Raw genomic sequence first — 24,223 nt, forward strand, 5'->3', positions numbered from 1 at the left:
CTGTGTGAGCCAATCTAAACACTGTTGTAGGCTAAGCTTAGAGCTATCAATCTGCCATCTCTGAGGTAGGTAAACCAGGATAGAGATTTAGAGGAGGGAGGAGAAATCTGGAGAGAAGTAGAGGAGGACTCCCAAAGGAGGGAACGTGGAATGGAGCAGAGCAGGAGGAGGAAAGGGGTGTGGACAGTTCCTAGAGGGAGAGGGACCTGGAAAAAAAGACAGAGATGTTGAGACAGAATATTTAGAAAGTTTCATGATGTGTAAACTCTTCACTCTTCTTTTCATAAAACCTTCAGGAAAATAAGACTCTTAGCACTGGCGCTTTGGGAGTCAGATTTGTGCTTTCTTTGTATAGTGGTCCCTCGGTTCCAGGACCCCTGCGGATACCTAAATCCGAGGATGCTCAATTCTCCTATGTAAGATGGCTAGTACAGTGGGCGCTTCGTATGTGGGATGCAGACCCTGTACATCACTGTGTTAAGACTGGCTGCAAAGAGGCCCAGTTACATTTGAGTTGTGTTTGAGTCTCCACATTATGCCCCTTGTTCTGAGTCCACATTGCAATCCAGTTTCCCAGATGGGAGGAGAGGCCGGGGAGGTGGGAAATTCAGAGCTTGGGTCTCAGAGGCAGGAAGAACTGGGTTTGAATAGTGGGTCCACCACTTATTTCCTCTAAACATTTCTGAACCCCAATGCAAAGGTGGGGATAAAAATAGTACCCACTGTATAGTGTTGTAGAGAGACTTATTTATGAAGATAAAATGCTCAGCACAGTACCTAGCACACAGTATGCACTCAACAGAGTAACTGTAATTGTTATCGTTACTATTTATATATTATTATTTTCCTTTGTAGTCATAAGCCCATAGGGAGATAACTTGCTGGTCAGCAAACACAAGTAGCCTATCAATCCGTTTACAAGTTTTACTTCTTATTAGAAAATGATTAAACTGCTCTCCTGGTTTTATGCATCGGTCTCTTGGGGTTTGGTGGTGTGAATCAGCCATTGGGGCATGAGTCCTGCTTTACACAGTCTGGCGTTTTTCCTTTTGCTGAGAAATTTACCCTTGGTGCCTCCCACTCTGGAGGGATTATTCCCACAGTCTGTGAGCTTCTCTGGGCGGGAACCAGGTATCAGCTTCACAGTCTGCGCTTGTGGAAGGGATGAAAGCCTGCTGTCTGCTGAAGTGGCTTCGTCTCCCTCTCTCCCTCAGCACTGTGCCATGGTCTGCTCAGTTGTAAAGGGAAGAGAGCAAATTACCCAAGAGAGCAGTGTTTCATTACTATGGAGGGAAACACCATGTCACCTGGCTCCCTTAGTTTTGGTAATATGAGTAGGTAGGAACTTTGCTCTGAGCAAATAGTATAAGATGGCGTTCCTATGGCTTTAGTAAAGGCCACTTTATACATAGACCTCTTATGACCAATTGGTATAAGGACCTCAGGAATCTTCTGGAACCAAAGGTTCCAATATTCCCTATCCCTGTTTTTAGTCCTCCCCCATGGAAGTTTGAGAATTCTGTTCAGGTGAATCTGGATGGTTTTTGACCTGGATCTTGTAGCAGCATTATTGTTTCAACCCAGGACCGCTGGAATAAAATTACCATGAGATAGGTCTTCATTTACAATTCAGACTAATATGGAAGCACACACACACACACATCTGGAATGCTATAAACCAAACTGAAGACAGTGATTATCTTGTTCAGGTGGGATGGCTGGCAACTTTCACTTTCTACTTTAAACATTTGTATGCTTGCATTTTTCACGAGACTGTATTACTTTCATAATCAGGAAGAAAAGAAAAATGATCCTGTATTTCCATTTTGAAGAAAAAAAGGAAGAAATGATAGCAGACTAGTCACTTGAGTATTTTGGGTGGACAAAAAAGTGTTAATTTAATGCTTGTTGCCTAAATTAGAGGACAGAGAGCAGAGAAGGCAGGCAGTCGGGAGAAAGGAAGGAGGGAGCAGGGATGACATACGCTGGTCCCGCTAGGGGAAGGGGGACGGCAGGGACTGTGGGCAGCCCCCCGGGGCACGGAGAGTCCTGTGGGAGCAGCTGGCTGTGGCAGCACAAACCCTGACAGTTAGCCAATTTGGGTTTATTCATTTAGAGTTGGGGAATCAGGGATCAGTTGTTTTGGCAACCAGCTCAAAGTTATACCCTGTTTCTTATTCTTAGTTAATCTTTACACTGCAAACTATGCCCACAGGTCTGCCCTTCCTTATTAGGAATGTGTGACCGGCTCTGAGTCTGGAACAAGATGGGAGATTTAGAATCAAGATTCAGAACCAGGAACTTCCCTGGTGGCACAGTGGTTAAGAATCCGCCTGCCAATGCAGGGAACACGGGTTCAAGCCCTGGTCCGGGAAGACCCCACATGCCGCGGAGCAACTTAGCCTGTGAGCCACAACTACTGAGCCTGCGCTCTAGAGCCCGTGAGCCACAACTACTGAGCCCATGTGCCACAACTACTGAAGCCCACGCACCTAGAGCCCGTGCTCCACAACAAGAGAAGCCACTGCAATGAGAAGCCCGAGCACTGCAACAAAGAGTAGCCCCGCTCGCCGCAACTAAAGAAAGCCCGCACACAGCAACAAAGACCCAAGGCAGCCAAAAATAAATAAATAAAATAAATAAATAAATTTTAAAAAGATTCAGAACGAAAAGACCTGAGAAAAAGTGTGGCAGGCAAAGCCAACCCTTCCTGTCTGCCATTAGTTCAGGAACTAGACTGAGGGCTTTCCAGGCACCAGTCACAGGGGTGGTCATGTCCCAGGCTCAAGATCCAGAGACAGGAGAACAGGCTTCTCTCAGGCTCTTCAGCAGGAAACAAGGACATGTGTCCAAGAGCCGCAGTCGAGGAGGTGGCTTGGAGCTCAAGAGAGCGTTGTGGCTGCCCCGCTCTCACTTGCTGTCCATGTGTCCACGGGAATATGACTTAACCCCTCTCCTGTCAGTTTCCTGGTCTGTAAAATGGGCATGATCATAGCGCCTGGCTTTGGGGTTATAGTGAGGATTAAAGGACATAATGTCTCTAGAGCCCTCAGCGCTGGTACTGGCATTACTGCTCAGTCAGCATTAGCTATTGTTCTACAGAAAAGTGCTCAGAGGGACCCTCTGAAGGGTCGTGAACTCTCCCCTAGGGAGCCACAAAGAAGAGTGAAGTGGGTCTCTACGGAGGAGTAAGAGTTTGTTTGATGGGCAGTTTATTGCCAGCAAAAGAATAGAGGTGTGAAAAGAGCAAGCCCTCTGGCTTGAACTAAGCACAGGTGTGTATGCCATGTGGGAGGCAGAGGTTGTGGGGGTGCAGGTGTGTGCGCGCGTGCGTGCATGTGTGTGTGTGTGTGTGTGTGTGTGTGTGGTGGTGGGGCAGAGGCGGGTCCTGGAAACGTAGGCTCGCTTAACATTGAGAAGGACCTTGTCAACCAGGCTAAGAGACTTGGGCTTTTTTTTTTTTTTAAATAAATTTATTTATTTATTTATGTATTTTTGGCTGTGTTGGGTCTTCGTTGCTGCACGCGGGCTTTCTCTAGTTGCGGCAAGCGGGGGCTACTCTTTGTTGCGGTGCGCGGGCTTCTCATTGTCGTGGCTTCTCTTGTTACAGAGCATGGGCTTTAGGCGCACAGGCTTCAGTAGATGCAGCACGTGGGCTCAGTAGTTGTGGCACGTGGGCTTCAGTAGATGCAGCACGTGGACTCAGTAGTTGTGGCACGCGGGCTTCAGTAGACGCAGCACGTGGGCTCAGTAGTTGTGGCTCACAGGCTTAGTTGCTCCACAGCATGTGGGATCTTCCTGGACCAGGGCTCGAACCCGTGTCCCCTGCATTAGCAGGCGGATTCTTAACCGCTGCGCCACCAGGGAAGCCCGAGGTTTGGGCTTTATTTTTAACTTGAAGCCCACGGAGGGGTGTGTGGGGAGCTTGAGAAATTTTGCTTGTATTCGAGGTTTCTAAGCAAAGAACAATAGGGTCAGATACGGGTTTTGGAAAGTAGGTTCTGGAAGAGGTGTCCATTCAGGAGAGTGGCCGAGAGCCTCTAGCTGTTGTCCCTGGACTGGTCACTAGAGGGAGGCCTGGACTCAGAAGTGGCGCCTCACTGCCTGTTGTTGCCAGTCTGCTGGTCCCTGGCCTAAAAGGGATGCTACAGAGGCAGTCAAATCCTGACTCACATCAGCCCTTCGGCTGAGGCAGGCTTGCTAGATTATGGACAAGCGCACTGGCAAGTTAGGAAGAAAAGGAACACCCCCGGTATGCTGTGGGCCCCTTGACCTCCATCTTACAACCGACCTCTCATCTCCCTCCCAGCCCATCTTCCTTCTCTTCCTGCCTCGCCTCCACACCATGTGTGAGGACACCCCAGCCTGCATGGCCAAGCTTTGTCCACACTCCAGCAAGTAGCCTGCGGGCCCAGGGGTGCATACACTGGTGGGAAAATGAACCTGAGGATGAGGCCTGCAAAGGCCCAGGGAGCAGGCTTGGGCCATTTGGGAAGATTTTGGGATTCTGGGTGCTCAGAGCACAGTCTAGAAAGAGGTTAAGAGCTCTGGGTAGGCACCTCTGTTGGGCCTTGAGGAGAGGATTGTGGCTAAAGCAGGGAGCAAAGGATGTGTCCTGTTTCACCCAGATCCTGAGCGAAGGATTTTGTGTTATTTCTGTCTTTCCACGTGATATCCAGCTTGAAGCCCAGAAGCTAGTGGGCAGTAAAAGCTGTTTGAACAAATGGCTTCTCCTTCTCCAGCTCTTGACTGGCTTCTTGTGTGAGAGAGCAGAGTCACTTTTCCTTTGTCGAGGACTCTGTGGTTTTAAGAAAGATCCCGAGTTCTTTGACACTCTTCTGGAGAGATGGAGCTCAATTCCCCTTCTGGGCTGGACTCTCTTCTGAAGAATACAGAGAAAGTGATGGTGTTCGACTTTGGAAACTAGGTTATAAAGGCACTGTGACTTCCTCCTCTGTGTCAGTTAGATCACTGCTCTGGTGAAGCCCTCAGCTGTGTCAAGGGGGCCCTCAGGCAGTCCTGTGGAGAGGCTGCGTAGGGTGGAGCTGAGGCCTCCTGCCAACAGCCATGCTGGAAGCTGATGCTCTAGCTCTGAACAAGCTTCAGACGAAGGCAGTCCTGACCTGCAGCCTCATTACCATTCAGCTAAGGTGCCCCTGGGACACGGTGTGAGATAATACACGTTTGTCATTTTAAGTCACTAAGTTTGGTGGTAGTTTGTTATGCAGCAACGGATAACTACTACAGGCTTCAAGGGGTTCCCAAAAGTTAGCATTCTTATTTCCTGCCTGGGTTTTGCATAAGTTAAGACATAAACGAAATGTGCAAGATGAAATATCACCTTTATTGGTAGTAAGAGACCAGTCTTTAGCCAACTGAGTCTGCTAATACTGAGACCCAGAATTTAAGCAGACGTACCCACCTAATCCCAACACTGAGTGGAGACAGTCCTTCCCCTCGCAGAGGGGTTCTGCCCTATAAAAGTAAAAGCAAGAAGGTGGGAAGAAGGTTTACTCAACAGGTGGGCTCACACCCAAGAGAGACAAGATGTGGGCCGAGTCAAGGATGCCCAAGTTTTCTTTCCAAAATTAACAGTAAGTCACTACTCACTCTTCACCACTCTACTCACCAGGGCAGGAGGAGCAGTGGGGCAGAGAGAGTTCCAGAAGTTCCACTAATTAAGCTTCCTTCACCAGGAGGAAATGTCAGGAGTGAGGAAGAAGTTCCCTCCCTCATATCCTTCCTTTCTGTCTGTGGTCCTATCCCATGCACGTGACCTGTGACCTCTTTCTTCCCTCTAGGGTTGGCACCCCTGGCATCTTTCTAATAGTGTTATTCTTATGCCTATTGTGTCCTGGGAACTTGATGCTTTGCACAGCGCTCTGCATATAACAGGCCCTCACTCAGGACATACTGGGAATCACGAAGCTTCAAATTGCCATTTTGAGACTGAGGTTTTCTATTTTCTCTTTAGCTTGCCCTCTTGTTCCTAGCCTTGGGGGCACTGTTTTATTAAATCATCAGTGCTGATGAACCAAACCATCTTTGCAGGAATATTGTATAAGTGTGAAATCATCAATCTTCTTTTTTTTTTTACAAAGACCTCATCAAGGAGAATCATTACATTTTATGGGTGAAAATGTGGTTCTGAAAATTACTTAATGATCAGCAAGCAGTGGCAGAGATCCAGAAGAGAACAGAAAATCCTGTCATCCATTTTGATAGCTCAGTAATAATATGCACGTCTATTTCACATATACAGCTATTTCAAACTCTGATTACATTTATTTCTTATCATTGGGAATCTAGTGAAATAGCTATACTTTCTTTGCTCTTTCTCTAAATTTATTTACCTATGCCTTACTAATGGACATTTAGGTTATTTCTGATGGTTCACCGCCACAAGTATCATTGCTACGAACATCCTTGTACTTTCAGGTCTCCCTGCCCTGATCCGTCCTGTCCCCTGCAGCCTGAGTTAAGGGAGGGGCAGGAACAGAACCTCAGTAGGTGCTTAGGGGCCTCTGGGTAAATATACCTGCAAGGTTTTGGCCTAACCCCTTTCCTCTCTAGAAAACAAAGAAGCATTTGTGCACCGGGCCATCACTGTTCCTCTCTCTCTTTCTTATCTTCTTGGGCATCATGAAAGGGTTGGAGATGACGCACAAAGATTTATAAAGGAAGATGGAGATACGGCTGTGTGTTAGGAACGCAGGAAAGCATATGGACCCTGGCAGGCTTCCACGTGGACCTGTACGGGGGCTCTGCACTCATGTAGCCCTTTAAATTCCCTGGAGGGCTCTGTGCTGTCTGGGGGTGCTTTTGGAGTCCACATGATTGGCCGAGGGGTTGCAGGAAAGTGTATGAGCTTGGGTGTCTGTGATGGGGAGGCAGGCGCAGGAATGGGCTTTGCTTCTGCAGAGGGACTTCTGCCAGAGGTGTGTGTGTGTGTGCATCGCGGGGGCTGCTGACAGGGAGCTACATGTGCCCTGAGTGTGGATGTGACTAAACTCAGGGATATGCTGCTGTTAAATGAAGCGAGGCATTGCCATGGCAACACAGCTCTCTGTTCCCAGCCAGATGCCAAGCCCTTAAATTATATTTTTCTGGCTGAAAGCGCCTCAATCACCTCTGGTCTCCCAAGCAATGGGGGTGCGGGGGCAGCAGATGCCTCACCCTCATCTCCAACCTTTTCACAAAGCCCAAGAGGTGATAAGCAGGGGAGGTGTCATGGGGGCACTGATGAATCTTGTCTGGGGGAGGCCCTGGGAGTAGCCTCTGGTGAAGGGGCTTGGGGACAGCCATGGATAGGGCCCCCTTCTATTATCTCTGGGTCCAGTGATCTGGGGTTAACATTCTCCAGCACTTCATTCTAGAAGGAAATTTGTACAATGAACGTCAGTAGAGATGCCAATCATTTCTTCCGCTAATCATTTCCTTTCCTTCCACCCATTATCCTTCCTTTGGTTTTGATGAGCAAAGTATCCCTGTGTCCCTGGCCACAGCTGACCGGACAGTGGGAACATGAAGAATACCAAGCGGATTCTCCTCCAGCAGTCTGGATGGGGGTTAATTATCTATTTGCAAACAGCCTGGAAGGTTTAAGGTGCAACTTGGGGGCAACTTTGTGTAAGTAAAATCAGCAAAAAGGGTCTGCAGTCCCAGGAAGTGGACACCGGCAGAGGGAAGCAAAGACCAGAGAGGGTGGCGGAGGGAGGGAAATGTGGCAGTTGCTGTGGTCCAGGGGTCTTTCCTGCTTCTGGTTCTCAGGGAGGGTCTGTGCATTTCCTGCCCTCAGATGCTTTTTGTAATTTGGTAAGTTTGTGTCTTGCAGTGGAATGGTCCCTGATTAAGGCATGAGGAGCACTTGCATAGGGTTTGGTTGATGATGCTGGAAGTGCCTTTTCTCACCACATTCCCACTTAGGATAAGCAGTAAACTCCTCAAAAAAGGTTGCCTGGAAAATTTTCAATTGTCCAACAGTATTTTATTGAGCAGCTATGTACCAAGCAGTATTCTAGATGTTAGGGAAATATCAGTGAACGAGACAGAAGAGAGCCTGCCCTTAGGGAGCTTGTTCTTTGGAGGACACAGATAATAGAGTGAACAAAGGACATGATAGGCGACATTGCTAAGGGCTATGAACAAAACGAATGAATCATAAAGAATCATAAACTATTAAGGTTTGAAAAAGTCCTCAGAAGTTTCCAGATGCTTTTATTCCCACAAGACCAAAGAAACAATAGAGATAATAAATGGCCTTTAGCCACACAGGAGGGTAGTGAAACTACGTCCAGCTCATTCTTTGCCAGCTTTTATGTTCCTTCCTGTAGGAAGCCTTTCCCTCCCAGCTCTCTGTTATATGCCCCTCCTGTTGCACCTTGCGCTTGGCTCATCACAGCGTATTTTATTGCCTGTTTACGGAGGTATTTTCCCCACTTACTGTAGGACCTGAGGGCAGAAACAATGCCCATCACATTCGCATAACACAGTGACTCACACTGCACAGATGCTTAATAAATAGTTGCTGGATTAGTAAATAACAAGGGCTGCTGCCTGACAGACAGCAGCAACACTGATGTTTCTCCAACTCCTGTAGGCAATTCTTCTACCATGCGACCCCTCCAAAGGCAGGAGTAGTTGGATAATGACACAGACATGGCATGGTTGTCTTCAGAGATAGGAGAAGAATCTTCCATGGCCAGAACCCAGGCAAGGTGGTTTGTTGACTCTTTTACAGCTGTTGAGATCGGAGCCTTTGTGTTGAGCACCTCTTAAAAACGAAGGCAAAGCATTTAGGGCCTCTATCTGGTGGCTCTCAGGAAGTGCTTGATTCCTGTTGATGGGAGCAAATGGGAGCAGCCGGCCATCAGTTGGGCACATTTTCAGGCCTGATCTCACTTTGTAGACAGGACAGTTCACATCTAACAAAAGGGAACACACACTGAACCCAGGAAAGGTACACGCACATGAACACCCACCAGTGTGCCCCCAACAGCAGATTTTACCTCTCCTCCCTCTTTCCCTCACCTAACAAATAGTAAATAATAAATCTTAGGGCCCTGTGGACTTCAATGCTATCTGCCCAGCCATGTCCCTAGAATACAGTAATCTTTTTCAGGGGAGGACTGTGGCCCTCGCCAACTGGTTCAACCTTAAGGCTGACTGTTTACTGCCCTAGCAACCAAAGCCCACGCTGGTGTTTCCATGGCGGAGGTAGAACAAGGTTTCCAGGCGCGGCAAGCTACCCGAGCTTAGGACAGACACAAACATGATGGAGGTTGGTTCTCTTGCCTGGATGGATAGGATCATACATTCCCTAGTCAGCCCATGGAGAATCCCAACCCAGAAACCAGAACTGAAGCCTTTGTGGGAGCAGCTGAAACTGGTTGCTTTCTGCATCACTTAACACAGTACCCGATCTTATTTATAATAGGAAACTTCCAGAGAGTTTGGAGATTTATTTCCTCCATTTTTCATTACTGCATATAATTCTTTACAGGGTTTGCTATGCATAATTTAAAAAAATTATATGAGTAATACATAAATATGTTCTTATAAAAGAAATCAGACCACACAAAAGCATATAGAGTAAAAAGTCCCTTCTACCACCTCCCAATCCCACTCCTTCCCACTGTTACGTTTGGATGTATCTTTTCCCCCATCTTTACACACATGTATGTGCATATACAGGTAATAGTCTTGTTTAGTTTTTACATTTTAATTCATACACTGTACACAGAATTTTGCTATTTCATGTTTTTCAATAACCAATGTGTCTTGGAGCACTTTTTTTTTTTGGCCACACTGCGTGGCATGCGGGATCTTAGTTCCTGGACCAGAGCCCCGTGCAGTGGAAGCGCGGAGTCTTAACCACTGGACCGCCAGGTAAGTCCCTTGGAGCACTTTTCATGTCAGTACATTATTGTGAAGGGCTCCATAGTATTAATATTCCATAGTGTGTATGAACCATAATTCAAATAACTCTTTCCCTACTGATTAACATTTGGGTTGTTTCTAGTTTTCCACTATTTTGAACACTGTAATGAACATCTTTTTACACATATCATTGTGTCCCTGATAGGCATTTCTATAAGGAAGATACCTAGAAGTAGAATTGCTGCATCAAAATTTAGCTAAACACTGATTATAATAGCTTTATCAATGTAAATTTCATTTTCACACATCCCACCAACACTGGGCATCCATTCATTCAACAAATATACAGTGAGAAACTACTACGTGCCAGGCACTGTTCTAGAAAACTAGGGCACATCTCTGCCTCAGGGCACTTAGAGTCTAGTGGGGGGAAACAATATTATTTCCTTATTTCTTAAAAATAAGGAAAAAAGAAATTACTATTAAAAAGAAATTATTATTTCCTTACTTCCTATAATGAAGTTTTATGTCATAAATGCTATGGAAAATAGAGCGTGGTAAAGAAAATGAGGAATGGCAGTGGGGTTGAGGTTTTGAATAGGATAGTGAAGGCAGGCCTCACCCCGGTGATTCTGAGCCTTCCTTGAAGGAAGCGAGTGCAAATCTCAGAGAACAGAGTGTTCTAGGCAAAGGCAAGTCCAGCTCAGAGGTCAGGGATGTGCTTGGTCTGTTCAGAGGGGCAGCAAGGAGGCCAGTGTGGCTTGAACAGAGTGGGCGAGAGGACCAAGAGGACATGGGGGGCCAGATGGGGCGGGACTGGTAGTCAACTAAAAGGGATTCGGCTTTTACTCAGCGCAACAAGTGACATTAGAAAGTTTTGAGCACCAGAGTGACATGAGCTGCCTTACGTGTTAACAGCCTCTCTCTGGCCATAGTTAAGAATAAACTATGAATAAACTATAGGAGTAGAAGGTAGGAACAAGCATGGAAGAAGTCAGAAGGCTATTGCAATAATAATCCAGTTGACGGATGATAGTGGCTTGGGTCAGGGTGCTACAGGCAAAAAGAAGGGATTAGATTCTGGATACTTTTAAAACAGAGCCATATTTACCATTAAGAAATAGGGTGGAAGTAAAAAGAACAGTCAAGAGGTTAAAATCTCCTTAGATTTTCCAAATAGATGGGTACAAACATCTTACTTACTTACATCTCATTGCTTTAATTTGCATTTCTCTAACCCCTCCTTACCCTCCTCTTTCCCTCGGTTAACACTTGATTTCCTTACCAACAATCTTGCTTACTGGGTAGCCTTGCTGTTTAGCCAAACTCTGAGATTAATTTCTCATTTTAGAAGAACAGCATTGCAGACCTGGTAGGTAACACAGGATTACTTGGTCAAACCTCCTTAAAGGTGAGAAAACTGGGTTGCTCAAAAAGGTTAACTGAGGCTCAGTGGAGTGACTTATTCAAGGTCACACAGCTAAGTGTTGGAGCTTTATTAAAATCTACCTTTCCTGATAACCACTCTATTTCACTTTCCATCGTCTATACCATCTTATCTTAGAAATCTGTTTTTCCAATAAAACTAATTGAGAACCAGCAAACTCATTTCCATGAGGGCTCAAATTTGGATAGGATAGTTGATCAAAAGGATTGTCAATAAAAACTTACTACGCAGGCTAAGAAACTAGATTTGCGTTGCTTTTTCCACTGTAATCTTCAAAGCAGAAAACAGGTGAGGTGTCTTTTCTGCCTAGCTCTGCCAGCCCCTCATTCACACCGAGATCAATAATCATTCCTCGGGCTCCTTTCCGCCTCATTACCATTCTAATTTGCCTTAGTAGAATCTACCTAGGGTATTAGGGTTTTATTTTTTTTCCCTACTCTAGTAAACCAACCTTTTAGATGAAGGGAAAACAGAAAAGGGATAAGACCAACTTATCTCAGTAAAAAAGGAATTGGGAAAATTAGAACATGGCAAGCCAAGTCTTAATGAGTTTGTCCTGTTCAGCACATCTTTGTCTCACTGCGGGCCTGGGATGCTTTAGGAAAAATCTGATGTAGGGTGCTGGAAACAGGCAAGAGGCTCTACTGAAATAATAAGCAAGCAGTAGTGAGAAGATCCATCTTAGCCAGATGAAAGGGCCTCAGACTGGAATGGAGCTGATGAGGGCAGTTAAAAAGGTGAGTGGACACTCTACAAAGCTGCTGCTGCTGAGTGCAGTGTATGCCTTACCTGCCCCTTCCAAAAATTCATCACAAAGGCCTTCTTCAAAAGAGCAATTTACGCTGGCGATAGAAAATTTGGGAGATGTAAGATTATAACCCTCCAGCCTTTTCTGTGCATACAAATTGTGCATACAAAAAGCACTGGTAAAATGCTTGTGCATTCTGTTGTTAAGCTGTTTTTCTCAGTTAACATATTGAGCATTTCTTCTGATTACTGAATATGTCTCTAAAACGTGACTGATAGTTGTTATATAGTATCTTATTACATAAAATACTTTCCTCCAACAAGCTCCTCTTGTTAGACAATGTTGATGTTCCTAGATTTGCATTCTAATATATTTCAAGTAGAGACAGAATTATAGGGTAAAGGACTATCTTTTTTAATTGGAAAAAAATTCAAGCATGTATTCTTTATTTAAAAAATGACTTAGGGACTTCCCTCATGGTGCAGTGGTTAAGAATCCGCCTGCCAATGCAGGGGACACGGGTTCGATCCCTGGTTCGGGAAGATCCCACATGCCGCAGAGCAACTAAGCCCATGCGCCACAACTACTGAGCCTGCTCTCTAGAGTCCGCATGCCACAGCTACTGAACCCCGCGTGCCACAGCTACTGAACCCCGCGTGCCACAACTACTGAAGCCCGCATGCCTAGAGCCCGTGCTCTGCAACAAGAGAAGCCACCGCAATGAGAAGCCTGCGCACCGCAACAAAGAGTAGCCCCCGCTCGCCGCAACCAGAGAAAGCCCGCGCGCAGCAACGAAGCCAACGCAGCCAGAAATAAATAAATAAATTTATTTAAAAAAAAAAAGACAAAAAAATTTTCAATGTAAAAAAAAATAGAAATACAGAAAAGCACAAATAGAAGAAACATCAACTATAATCCCACTATCATTCACACTTTGGTGTACATATCCTTCCAGTTTTTAAAAAATATATAAACAATCTATACAGAATTAGGTTACTATGCATGGTTTCATAACTGGATTTCCTCATTAAACACAAGTATTTCCTCCTATCTTTACTTGTTCTTCCAAAACATGAATTTTAATGGCTATAGTTTTCCTCTGTATGGTTATGTCATTTCCACTAGGATATAAGCACCACAAAAGCAGGTACTTTGTGCAAATCAAAGAACAGTGCTCAATAACCATTTATTGAACACATACATGAATTTAATCAAGCAACTCCTTGTTGCTGGATATTGAGCTTATTTCAAACTATTATATTCTTATACAAAAATCTTGCAGACAGCTCTAATTACTTCCTTAGACTCAACTAGGAGTGAAATTTATTGGGTCAAATGGTACACATTTTAGAACATAATTAGGATGACCATATAATTTATCATCAAACCAGAATCCTTCTGAGAGGAAAAGGGAACATCATTCAGGACTACCCTGGCCCAACTGGGATGTACAAAAGAATTACAGGTTACATGATGCCAAACTGAGCCTTAGAGGTTATAGCAAGTTACACTGCCACTTGCAGAGCATCAGAGTGCCAGTTTCCCCAGACCTAACATTTTGTGACTCCACTCTTGATACCACATACATCCTAGAACAGAGTATCTACCCTGGCATTTTTGATATAAAATAATAAAGAAAATAAAATATCTTCCCCTTGATGTTTTCTCTTGGTTTCAGGTTCCTTTCTAGGGGTCTGGTTTCCTTTGTAGGTGTTGGCAAACGTTTGCTGTAGAGCCTGGATCATATCTTTTAGACTTTGTTGCAATTATTCAACTCTGTCATTTTAGCATGAAAGCAACCACAGATAATCCAGAAATGAATTAGTGTGGCTGTGTTCCAATAAAACTTTATTTATGGACACAGAAATTTGAATTTCATATAATTTTCATGTGTCACTAATATTATTCTTCTGAGCTTTCCCCCCCACCATTTAAGAATGTACAAACTATTCTTAGTCCATGGGCAGTACAAAAACAGAGGGTAGCTCATAGTTTGCTGACACCTGACTTAGAAAACATCTGGTAGACAACTAAAACAAACTTGGTGGGGGGGGGGATAATCCTCATTTAAATGTAGAAAAATCACCAATTTTTCCTTTTTCCTTGAGCTGTGTAATTTCTGCTGTCAAAGTATAGTTGCATTATATACATCTTCAACTATATGTGCCTCACAGAAATATACATAAAAACGAGAGAGAAGTGAACTGTGCAAACAATTCTGCTCAGCCCTCTCCACCCCCCAAATGAGTCCAGGAGCACATCCCTAGAGGAAGCGTGGGCTGGCAGAGAGGAGTCTTCCATCCTCTTGTCTGGCCTCAGTTTCCACATGCTTGTCACAGCATATACATCTTGCTTGATGGAGTGTGAGTTTACAGTTTGAACATGTATTTTTTGTAAAATATTGACCCTGAACACAAGCTAATACCTTCATCTGATAATCAACTGACTAAAGAGCAATCTTCTAATGCTGAAAGATAAGCTGACTGCTGGATTTACTAAATGACATGTGTTGGTGTTCAGTGGGTCACATATAATGTACAGTGTTCATATAATGTACATTATGAAAAATTTAAGGGATTTTTCCAGCGGTAATTTTAACTATATAAAATTATCCTATCACGAATAAATTTTAGAACCTATGTATGTACACATAAAGGATGAAACTGTTAATTTTTATTCCTTCAAACAAAAAAAACCTAACAAGGATTACAATATAAACTCAACATTCAACACTCATAAGAAAAAAAAGGCAGGACAGAGGAGAAATGCAAATTTGGCAAGTCGTGTCGCAAGCAGCAGGTATCAAAGCAGCTTCTGGTCAGTTGTCCACACAAACAAATAAGCTGGGATGTTTCTACGAGTCCAGATAGTAAAAAAATATTGGCAATATTATGTATCTAGAAAGGAGCACTAAATTTCCATTATTGTTTGAAATAGCAATATCCATCTAGGAAGATGGTAATAAATATTTTCATTTTATGAGTGAGAAAACTGAGGCCCACCGAGACACAAGGTAACTTAAAGGCTCAGGGTATACCGAGCTGAGCTGGTGGGGGTACACAGATTAAACTCAGTGTTTCGTGCATTTTCCATGCTGTCTACAACACAAAAAACCACAGTGCCTGGAGTATCAAGGAATATTCTCTCCTGTGAGACAGCCACAAAGAATACTTAGGGCAGAAATAGCTAGAGGGCTTCAATAGCATGAACAATACAGCAAGTGAAAACAGGAAAAAACGAATCCCAGATACACTTACCCTCAAACATAGATACAGATCTTTAATTTAAAACTGAGTAAGTTTATTCATGGGGAAAACAGTTACAGAACACCCTTAGGACTTTTTTAGTCCAACAATTAAAATTGCATTTAAAAGCCAAAGGGAAGAGTTTACAGACCTGAAAGACATCTGGAGAAACTACTGTCCCTCTTTCCTTGGGTTTATATATATTTACCGTTTAGGCAAAAGAGATAGCTGTGATTAATGTCTTTTCTAGGAGATGTGATTTCCAGTTCCATTGTCTTAAGTGTACAGGATTTTTCTGTGAAGGCCAGAGAAGATCAAAGAATTTGGTGTTGACTGGAAGAATTAAGAAGGTAAGACTAATGGTTGGTTCCTGGAACCACAATTTTACCACAAATCACTAGATGGGGTGGTGGAAGGGGAATTATGTTTTCCATCAATAAAACCTGAGGTATTTAAAGATTCCACACACATGGAAACTCACGTCTACCTCGCTCAGAGATAACGGCGAGGCTGAGAAGGCTGTTGTGGGAGCTCATACCTCCTTGGACTTCTCACATACGTTAGTGCCAAAACCTAACCGGGACTGGACCGTGTCAAGCACTTCTCTGACCAAAGTGGTTAATCAGTTTTCTCTTCAGGATGGGTTCCAAGGCAACAGTGTGATCAATGATGAGTTTTTCCCCGTCTCTGCTTTTGGCCTGTCTTTGTGCTGAAGTCTGTGGCAATACAAAACAGCATGGTCATTTACTGTTAAGACCTGCCTGAGTAAAAGAATGGGGCTCTCCAAGTCTCAGCAGTCAGGGTTTAACCTAGCTCGTTTTACTTGGCTATTCTCATCATCCAGATGGCAGGAACCCTCTGTGGTGATGTCTCTTTTATTCTCCTCCATGGGTTCCAAAGGGAAGTCATGACCTATGGCCAGCACCTGCCGGACAGTCATGTTAACACGAGCAGTTTTCAAGTAGCTGGCGCACACCTGCCAGTCCTCCACAGAACAGGGCTCCACCACTGCGTCTCTGGGGAGGTCAGCTGGGAGAGGCGTCTCTAGGCAGCAAGGCAGGCTCTCCCCTTCCGGACTAGGAAGGACCCTCGGGACTGCATGGTTCAGCAGGCGGCTGAAACCTGACATTACCATGATGTCACCACTGTGCATAAACATGGGGGTGGGGGCTTCATCTCTTTTGAGGCCACCCAGGAGAAAGATGGCAGACTGTCCGAAGCTATAAAAAAAAAAAAGTAAAACAATACACATAGTAAGTTTCTGTCACTAGCCATGATTGGGAAAGTTACTGCCCACTGCTTTTTTTATTTTTTGGTTGCACTGTGCAGCTTGCGGGATCTTAGTTCCCTGACCAGGGACTGAACCTGGGCCCACGGCAGTGAAAGCATCAAGTCCTAACCACTGGACCACCAGGGAAGTCCCAATCCTCCTTTTTAAACCATGCTAAGATCCTTCTTTTCTGGCTTGTGTCTATGAGCGACCAGCCCGTGATCTGCTACTTAAACTTATTATAGCCCACAAAACTGTTGCAAAATAAAATCTGAAGCAATTAAATAAGCAAATTAAAATTTATTTGGGTCCTTTACTATATATTTATCATTCCTGTTCACTTTAAAGATAAGGCAATTAATAAAAGATTCTGTTCATGCACTTTCCTCATGAGATACAGGTGCAGTACTTTGCAAAAATATAAACTTACATTTAAGGAGACAAGGAGAGTAAACTATTCGGGCTTCTGTGCTTTGCTCTTCTCTATTCCGAAAAGGTTGCTCACTTTGCCTTATGGCCTTTACCACTTATCTATTCCACAGACACTGACAATACCTCTCATTACAAAAGACAGACTCCATGCATCTTAAACAGAAATATTCATTGTAATTTGGTCATTACTCTAAAAGGACTAGGCTAATTTTACTTATGATACATGGCTAAGATGCCCAGAAATGAAAGATTATAGAGTCCAACCATTTAAAAAATTTAATGTCTTATTTATTTATTTAAGCTTAAAAGTTCTTTAGAAAAAGGAATGAAGTGATAAAAAGTAATTCAAAATCCCTAGACCCAACTTACCTGAACGAAAGCAGGGGTTTGGAGTGATCTAGTTCAGATTTGTCTACGTGGATTCCTAGTGTGGAGTCTAATCGGTAGTAATTCAGGATACCTGCTTCGGCTCGGAAACCCTGAAATCCACAGGCAGCGGCTACTTGCTCTGAGAGGAAAGCCAGGTCAGAAGGGAAAGGTGTATAATGATCTGCTGAGTATTTCTTTGATAAAAGTAGGGAGAATAAGAAAAATAAACAATGATCTCAGGAAAATAGGAAACTGTGGCATAAGATTAATTACCACTTTAAAATCATCTAATTTACATGTAATATATTGATTGATTGATTTACAATGTTGTGTCAGTTTCTGCTGTACAGCAAAGTGATTCAGTTATACCTATGTATACATTCTTTTAAATATTCTTTTCCACTATGGTTTATCACAGGATACTGAATACAGTGCCCTGTGCTATACAGTAGGACCTTGTTGTTTATCCATTCTCTATATAATAGTCTGTATTTGCTGACCCTAAACTTCCAATCCCTCCCTCCCGCATGGCAACCACAAGTCTGTTCTCTATTACATGTAATATTAATATAGCATGATTTACCCACCCCTTAAAATGTTTTTTATTGAGGTATAGCTGATTTACAACATTAGATTAGTTTCAGGTATACTACATAGTGATTCAAAATTTTTTTTTTTTTTTTAAAGATTTATTGATTGATTGCTATGTTGGGTCTTCGTTTCTGTGCTAGGGCTTTCTCTAGTTGCGGCAAGCGGGGGCCACTCTTCATCGCGGTGCGCGGGCCTCTCACTGTCGCGGCCTCTCTTGTTGGGGAGCACAGGCTCCAGATGCGCAGGCTCAGTAGTGGTGGCTCACGGGCCTAGTTGCTCTGCGGCATGTGGGATCTTTCCAGACCAGGGCTCGAACCCGTGTCCCCTGCATTAGCAGGCAGATTCTCAACCACTGCGCCACCAGGGAAGCCCCTAAAATTTTTACAGATTATACTGTATTTACAGTTATTATAAAGTACTGGCTATATTTCCTGTGCCGTACAATATATCCTTGTAGCTTATTTATTTTATACATAGTAGTTTGTACTTCTTAATAGCCATCCATTTTTGAGGCAACCAGTAATCTAATAATGGGTCAATTCAAAATACTGAGCACCTATTATATGGTAGGCACTGTGCTATGCAGTGATAAATCAGGCAAAGTCACGCTGTACAGAGTCAACATATGAAGCAATTACACCTCTCTCTGGTATACTCCACTCCCAAACAGGATAGTTCTCTTAGGGTAAAAGGCAACTCAGAACTATCACTACCAAGGGGTGCCTAAGGAAACACGCTGACTAAATGTTATGTAACCTGGACGGGATCCTGGAACAGAAAGTCCATCAGTTAAAAATTAAGGAAATACAGATGAAGTATGGATTTCACTATTATGATAATGTATTACTGGGACTTCCCTGGTAGTCCAGCGGTTTAGACTCTGCACTCCCACTGCAGGGGGCCTGAGTTTGATCCCTGGTCAGGGAACTAAATCCCACATGCTGCAACTAACAGCCTGCATGTCACAACTAAAAGATCCCGCATGCAGCAACGAAGATCCCACGTGCCGCAACTAAGACCCAGCGCAGCCAAATAAATAAATAAATATCAATATTAAAAAAAAAATAATAATGTTTTACTATTGGTTCACTAATTGAGAAAAAGGTACCATACTAATATGACGTTAATAAAAGGGAAAACTGAGTGTGGGGTATTTGGGAACTCTGTACTGCCTTTTCAACTTTTCTGCAAACCTAAAACTATACTAAAATACAAAGTTTATTTAAAAAAAAAAAAAAGGAAACTCAAATACTATAGCCAGTTTGATTTTGGACCCCTCAGCCTGCAACGTAGTTTCATGTGATTTCACTGGTCAATCTGATGGGATGACATGCTCAAAACATCTGAATTTAAACCGACTTACACTGTGGTCAAGGCAGGACCTTAAAATGGAAGTAATTTTCAGCACTTACCCCCTGAACTGCCTCTATTTTTTGTACCTAAGGATCATAAATATCCTTTTTCTCTTAAAAAACAAAAAACAAAGGCCAGAACACTCTCTCTACAAAACATATACAATTTCTGAGAATGACAAGGCAGCAGCCTCCTACGCAGATGAGTCTGAGGGCTAGTCTGGCTATGTAAGCCAGCAGCATCCTGATACTCTTCCTTGGTTTGATGCTCCTCTCTCATTCCTCCCGTTACTCAATCAACCTCAGATCTGGTTAGAAAATCCACTTTTGTCTCACATCCCCACTAGTGTCCAATAGTCACAGCTCTGGAGAGAAGTGAGCTTCCTTTTTTTTGTCTTCAGTAAGTGATTATTACTGGGACAAAAGACAATTTGGTACACACCTGCTCCAAAGCACAGAGGATTCAATACAGCAGAAACAATCCATTAACGGGAATGCGAACAGTAACAACAACTAGAAACCTAACATACACACACTAATCTTTCATCCACATTTAAAAAAACGGCCTTCAATATATTTTTGTTATTTCAGTATATTAATATACTTATTTCTTGTTTCTCTTCCTCTTCCTCATTTTTTTTCTTTTTTTCCTTATTAGTCATCCATTTTATACACATCAGTGTACACATGTCAATCCCAATCGCCCAATTCATCACACCCCCACCTCCACCCCCGCCACTTTTCCCCCTTGGTGTCCATACGTTTGTTCTCTGCATCTGTGTCTCAACTTCTGCCCCGCAAACCGGTTCATCTGTACCATTTTCCTAGGTTCCACATGTATGCGTTAGTATACGATATTGGTTTTTCTCTTTCTCACTTACTTCACTCTGTATGACAGTCTCTAGATCCATCCACGTCTCAACAAATGACCCAACTTCGTTCCTTTTTATGGCTGAGTAATATCTCACTGTATGTATGTACCACATTTTCTTTATCCATTCGTCTGTCGATGGGCATTTAGGTTGCTTCTATAACCTGGCTGTTGTAAATAGTGCTGCAATGAACATTGGGGTGCATGTGTCTTTTTGAATTATGGTTTTCTCTGGGTATATGCCCAGTAGTGGGATTGCTGGGTCATATGGTAATTCTATTTTTAGCTTTTTAAGGAACCTCCATACTGTTCTCCATAGTGGCTGTATCAATTTACATTCCCACCAACAGTGCAAGAGGGTTCCCTTTTCTCCACACCCTCTCCAGCATTTGTTGTTTGTAGATTTTCTGATGATGCCCATTCTAACTCGTGTGAGGTGACACCTCATTGTAGTTTTGATTTGCATTTCTCTAATAATTAGTGATGTTGAGCAGCTTTTCATGTGCTTCTTGGCCATATGTTATGTCTTCTTTGGAGAATGTCTATTTAGGTCTTCTGCCCATTTTTGGATTGGGTTGTCTTTTTTTAATATTGAGCTGCATGAGCTGTTTATATATTTTGGAGATTAACCCTTTGTCTGTTGATTCGTTTGCAAATATTTTCTCCCATTCTGAGGGTTGTCTTTTCGTCTTGTTTATGGTTTCCTTTGCTGTGCAAAAGCTTTTAAGTTTCATTAGGTCCCATTTGTTTATTTTTGTTTTTATTTCCATTACTCTAGGAGGTGGATCAAAAAGATCTTGCTGTGATTTATGTCAGAGTGTTCTTCCTATGTTTTCCTCTAAGAGTTTTATAGTGTCTGGTCTTACATTTAGGTCTCTAATCCATTTTGAGTTTATTTTTGTGTATGGTGTTAGGGAGTGTTCTAATTTCATTCTTTTTACATGTAGCTGTCCAGTTTTCCCAGCACCACTTATTGAAGAGACTGTCTTTTCTCCATTGTATATCCTTCCCTCCTTTGTCATAGATTAGCTGACCATAGGTGCATGGGTTTATCTCTGGGCTTTCTATCTTGTTCCATTGATCTATATTTCTGTTTTTGTGCCAGTACCATATTGTCTTGATTACTGTAGCTTTGTAGTATAGTCTGAAGTCAGGGAGTCTGATTCCTCTAGCTCCGCTTTTTTCCCTCAAGACTGCTTTAGCTATTCGGGGTCTTTTGTGTCCCCATGCAACTTTTAAGATTTTTTGTTCTAGTTCTGTAAAAAATGCCATTGGTAATTTGATAGGGATTGCATTGAATCTGTAGATTGTTTTGGGTAGTACAGTCATTTTCACAATATTGATTCTTCCAATCCAAGAACATGGTATATCTCTCCATCTGTTGGTATCATCTTTAATTTCTTTCATCAGTGTCTTACAGTTTTCTGCATACAGCTCTTTTGTCTCCCTAGGTAGGTTTATTCCTAGGTATTTTATTCTTTTTGTTGCAATGGTAAATGGGAGTGTTTCCTTAATTTCTCTTTCAGATTTTTCATCATTAGTGTATAGGAATGCAAGAGATTTCTGTGCATTAATTTTGTATCCTGCAACTTTACCAAATTCATTGATTAGCTGTAGTAGTTTGCTGGTGGCATCTTTAGGATTCTCCATGTATAGTATGATGTCATCTGCAGTTTTACTTCTTTTCCAATTTGTATTCCTTTTATTTCTTTTTCTTCTCTGATTGCCGTGGCTAGGACTTCCAAAACTATGTTGAATAGTAGTGGTGAGAGTGGACATCCTTGTCTTGTTCCTGATCTTAGAGGAAGTGCTTTCAGTTTTTCACCATTGAGAATGTTTGCTGTGGGTATGTCATATATGGCCTTTATTATGTTGAGGTAGGTTCCCTCTATGCCCACTTTCTGGAGAGTTTTTTATCATAAATGGGTGTTGAATTTTGTCAAAAGCTTTTTCTGCATCTATTGAGATGATCATATGGTTTTTATTATTCAACTTGTTAATATGGTGCATCACATTGATTGATTTGCGTATGTTGAAGGATCCTTGCATCCCTGGGATAAATCCCACTTGATCATGGTGTATGATCCTTTTAATGTGTTGTTGGATTCTGTTTGCTAGTATTTTGTTGAGGAGTTTTGCATCTATATTCATCAGTGATATTGGTCTGTAATTTTCTTTTTTTGTAGTATCTTTGTCTGGTTTTGGTATCAGGGTGATGGTGGCCCCATAGAATGAGTTTGGGAGTGTTCCTTCCTCTGCCATTTTTTGGAAGAGTTTGAGAAGGATGGGTGTTAGCTCTTCTCTAAATGTTTGATAGAATTCACCCGTGAAGCCATTTGGTCCTGGACTTTTGTTTGTTGGAAGATTTTTAATCACAGTTTCAATTTCATTACTTGTGACTGGTCTGTTCATATTTTCCGTTTCTTCCTGGTTCAGTCTTGGAAGGTTATACCTTTCTAAAAATTTGTCCATTTCTTCCATGTTGTCCATTTTATTGGCATAGAGTTGCTTGTAGTAGTCTCTTAGGACGCTTTGTATTTCTGCCATGTCTGTTGTAACTTCTCCTTTTTCATTTCTAATTTTATTGAGTCCTCTCCCTCTTTTTCTTGATGAGTCTGGCTAATGGTTTATCAATTTTGTTTATCTTCTCAAAGAACCAGCTTTTAGTTTTATTGATCTTTGTTGTTGTTTTCTTTGTTTGTATTTCTGTTCTGATCTTTATGATTTCTTTCCTTCTGCTAACTTTGGGTTTTGTTTGTTCTTCTTTCTCTAGTTCCTTTAGGTGTAAGGTTAGATTGTTTATTTGAGATCTTTCTTGTTTCTTGAGGTAGGCTTGTATAGCTATAAACTTCCCTCTTGGAACTGCTTTTGCTGCATCCCACAGGTTTTGGATCATCGTGTTTTCACTGTCATTAGTCTCTAGGTATTTTTGGATTTCCTCTTTGATTTCTTCAGTGATCTCTTGGTTATTTAGTAACATATTGTTTAGCCTCCACGTGTTTGTGTTTTTTATGTTTTTTTCCCTGTAATTCATTTCTAATCTCATAGTGTTGTGGTCAGAAAAGATGCTTGATATGATTTCAATTTCCTTAAATTTACTGAGGCTGGATTTGTGACCCAAGATGTGATCTATCCTGGAGAACGTTCCGTGCGCACTTGAGAAGAAAGTGTAATCTGCTGTTTTTGGATGGAATGTCCTATAAATATCAATTAAATCTATCTGGTCTATTGTGTCATTTAAAGCTTGTGTTTCCTTATTTATTTTCATTTTGGATGATCTGTCCATTGGTGTAAGTGAGGTGTTAAAGTCCCCCACTATTATTGTGTTACTGTCGATTTCCTCTTTTATAGCTGTTAGCAGTTGCCTTATGTTTTGAGGTGCTCCCATGTTGGGTGCATATATATTTATAATTGTTATATCTTCTTGGATTGATCCCTTGATCATTATGTAGTGTCCTTCCTTGTCTCTTGTAACATTCTTTATTTTAAAGTCTATTTCATCTGATATGAGTATTGCTACTCCAGCTTTCTTTTGATTTCCATTTGCATGGAATATCTTTTTCCATCCCCTCACTTTCAGTCTGTATGTGTCCCTAGGTGTGAAGTGGGTCTCTTGCAGACAGCATATATATGGGTCTTGTTTTGGTATCCATTCAGCGAGCCTGTGTCTTTTGGTAGGAGCATTTAATCCGTTCACGTTTAAGGTAATTATCGACATGTATGTTCCTATGACCATTTTCTTAATTGTTATGGGTTTGTTTTCGTAGATCCTTTTCTTCTCTTCTGTTTCCCACTTCGAGAAGTTCCTTTAGCATTTGTTGTAGAGCTGGTCTGGTGGTGCTGAATTCTCTTAGCTTTTGCTTCTCTGTAAAGCTTTTGATTTCTCCATCAAATCTGAATGAGATCCTTGCCGGGTAGAGTAATCTTGGTCGTAGGTTCTTCCCTTTCATCACTTTAAGTATATCATGCCACTCCCTTCTGGCTTGTGGAGTTTCTGCTGAGAAATCAGCTGTTAACCT

General features: G+C 42.5%; 1 protein-coding gene across 3 annotated transcripts in view; it reads right to left on the reverse strand.

The window, feature by feature from the left end:
• Window positions 1-7,998: 7,998 nt before the first annotated feature.
• The window catches only part of ALKBH1 (alkB homolog 1, histone H2A dioxygenase), a 37,391-nt gene continuing 21,166 nt past the window's right edge, over window positions 7,999-24,223 (reverse strand). The window contains exons 5-6 of one of the 3 annotated variants that reach the window (XM_059914758.1): window positions 17,391-17,584; window positions 7,999-8,836 (exon numbers count right to left, since the gene is read on the reverse strand). In XM_059914758.1, the coding sequence (XP_059770741.1) occupies window positions 8,674-8,836; window positions 17,391-17,584 (357 nt within the window). In that variant the 3' untranslated portion in view covers window positions 7,999-8,673. Of the gene's footprint in view, window positions 8,837-8,856; window positions 8,925-15,352; window positions 16,540-17,390; window positions 17,585-24,223 lie in introns of those variants that run through there. The other 2 variants (XM_059914759.1, XM_059914757.1) reach the window with 2 other exon arrangements.

Source organism: Balaenoptera ricei, chromosome 2 (assembly GCF_028023285.1).
Source record: "Balaenoptera ricei isolate mBalRic1 chromosome 2, mBalRic1.hap2, whole genome shotgun sequence".
Lineage (NCBI taxonomy): Eukaryota > Metazoa > Chordata > Mammalia > Artiodactyla > Balaenopteridae > Balaenoptera > Balaenoptera ricei.